The 2665-nt window shown below is 40.6% G+C and overlaps 1 protein-coding gene across 1 annotated transcript; it reads left to right on the top strand.

Moving 5' to 3' along the window:
- The first annotated feature begins 380 nt into the window (after window positions 1-380).
- LOC101549399 (olfactory receptor 7A10-like) lies at window positions 381-1310 on the top strand. Its single transcript, XM_004614970.1, has one exon. The coding sequence runs from the start codon at window positions 381-383 to the stop codon at window positions 1308-1310; it is 930 nt and encodes a 309-aa protein (XP_004615027.1).
- Window positions 1311-2665: the final 1355 nt, after the last annotated feature.

Consider the following 2665-nt stretch of genomic DNA (forward strand, 5'->3'; position numbering starts at 1 on the left):
CCCCAATGTACATATGGAGATTAACCTAAAGAATGTCAAATTTAACATTTATATTTTTAAAAATTGCAATTCAAATGCTATAATGAATGCTATCTTATGAAATGCTGAAAATATCAGACAAATATTTGCATAGATGTATATGGGAATGCTGAAAAAATGATTCCTAGAAGAACAAGGTATATTCATAAGATACTGAAGCTAATTTCTCAAGTTTGAATATTAAGAGAAGATCATACATCTTATGCAGTGAAATTTTGACTCTTAAACAATTAACGTTTGTAATCTAACATTACCTCAGTAAAAACTAAAAATATGTAAGTAATGCCGTGTATCATATCAAAGAAAAAATTATGTTCTTTCCCTGTAGGTTTCTCCACTCCATGGAATCTGAGAATGTGTCCGGAAATAGAGAATTTCTTCTTCTAGGATTTTCTGAGGAACCGGAAATGCAGCCCCTCATCTTTGAGCTTTTCCTGTCCATATACCTGATCACCGTGCTGGGGAACCTGCTCATCATCCTGGCCGTCAGCTCAGACCCCAACCTCCACACGCCCATGTACTTCTTCCTGTCCAACCTGTCCTTCGTGGACATCTGCTTCATCTCCACCACTGTCCCCAAGATGCTAGTGAACATCCGGACACACAACAAAGCCATCAGCTATGAAAGTTGCCTTTCCCAGATGTATTTCTTCTTAATTTTTGTAGCACTGGACAACTTTCTCCTGACTGTGATGGCCTATGACCGCTATGTGGCCATCTGCCACCCCCTTCACTACACGATCATCATGAACCCCCGGCTCTGTGGGTTGCTGCTGCTGGCTTCCTTTCTCATTGGTGCTCTGGATTCCTTCTTAGAAATTTTAATGGTGTTGCGTCTGTCCTTCTGTAGAGATGTGGAGATCCCCCACTTCTTCTGTGAGCTCAACCAGGTGGTCCATCTTGCTTGCTCTGACACTTTCCTTAATGACTTAGTGATCTATTTGTCAGCTGGCCTTCTGGGCTGTGGCTCTTTTGCTGGGATCCTTTACTCCTATTGTAAAATCGTTTTTGCCATACGCAGAATCTCATCTGCTCAGGGTAAACATAAGGCATTTTCTACATGTGTGTCTCACCTGTCCGTGGTCTGTTTATTTTACGGTACGATACTAGGTGTGTACCTGAGCTCTGCTGTGACGCAGAATTCACAGTCCCTGGCACTCGCCTCAGTGATGTACACGGTGGTCACCCCCATGCTGAACCCCTTCATCTACAGCCTCAGGAATAAGGACATCAAGGGCGCTCTGGCAAATCTGATTGGGAAGAAAAAGTAACAGGGCAAGTGTCCTAAGATGGGACAATGCACGTCATTTCAGGACCAAATCGTGAGAACCCGGCACTGAAATGTCTCTCAGAGTGGGAAAAGGGACTTGATAATGTATATTGATTCCTGAAATTTTCATTCCTTTTATTCTGAACTTTTCATTTCTTTGCAACTTCCCTTGGCAAGCTGCATGACAAACTTCATTCAGTTTTCTCCTCTCTTTTATATGGAAGACTTTCCCCCTGGCCTGTGCTGACTCTCTCAAATAGATTCCCAGCCTCAGGTCCAAAATATTCGGAAATTCTCACTTATATCATGAACTACCTGGAATTCCTAAAAAAAAAAAAAAAACAACAAAAGGTCAAAATATTACCATGCTAATTTGGGGAAGGAGATTTATTGAAAAAGTCACCCCAAAGTATAATACTACTAAAGAAAGGGGGACCATTTGCAAAGTGGCCATTGTGTGGTTTCATAAAAGTGGTTCCATAGACGTTTCATAAAACTCTATATTTTCCTATCAAATTTGTATGTTAATTGATTTAATAATTTTATAATCAGAAAAAATCAAACGTGGTGAGACATAATTGTAAACTGCATTTTTACAATTTTCTGTGAATTTTTTTTTTTTTTTGTGTGTGTGTGTGTGTGCATGATTTCCTCAGTGGAGCTCAGGAGACTTAGAGCATGGGCAGCCCTCTCAGTGACTCTTGAGCATCCTGAGGAATTCCACCAATGTCCATCCCTTCCCTCTCCTACAATTTTGAGCAGATAACTGTCACTTAGAGATAATATATACTATCAGGTAACCTGTTAATAGTTAAACAAAAACTTCTACTTATTGTGGATGCTATTTTTTTTCTTTTTGGGTCACACCCAGTGATGCACAGGGGTTACTCCTGGCTCATGCACTCAGGAATTGCTCCTGGAGGTGCTCAGGGGACCATATGGAATGCTGGGAATCAAACTTGGGTCGGCCGTATGCAAAGCAAAAGACCTACCCATTATTGCTCCAGCCCCCAAATGTGGATGCTTTTGATTACTTTTTCTTGACTGGTGTCTAGACAAGTTTAAAGACTTCAGGTAGTAGGTTTTCCTTGATGCTTTGATACAATTTATTAGTGAACCTGTTCAGATCTGGATTCCATTATATGGATATTTTTATTTTTATCAGTGCGTGGGAATTTTTACACAGTAATGATTCCCTTACTCTGATTGGGCTGTTCAGGTTTCCTGCAGCCTCCTGATTCAGCCTGCAGACCCCCCATATTAAAGACGTAAATGTAGTCATAATAATGGCTTAGAGTCTCTTCTCCTTCTAAAATATGCATTTCACTTCCTCCCCTATCTCTGATACACCTTATC

Source organism: Sorex araneus, chromosome 2, assembly GCF_027595985.1.
Source record: "Sorex araneus isolate mSorAra2 chromosome 2, mSorAra2.pri, whole genome shotgun sequence".
NCBI lineage: Eukaryota > Metazoa > Chordata > Mammalia > Eulipotyphla > Soricidae > Sorex > Sorex araneus.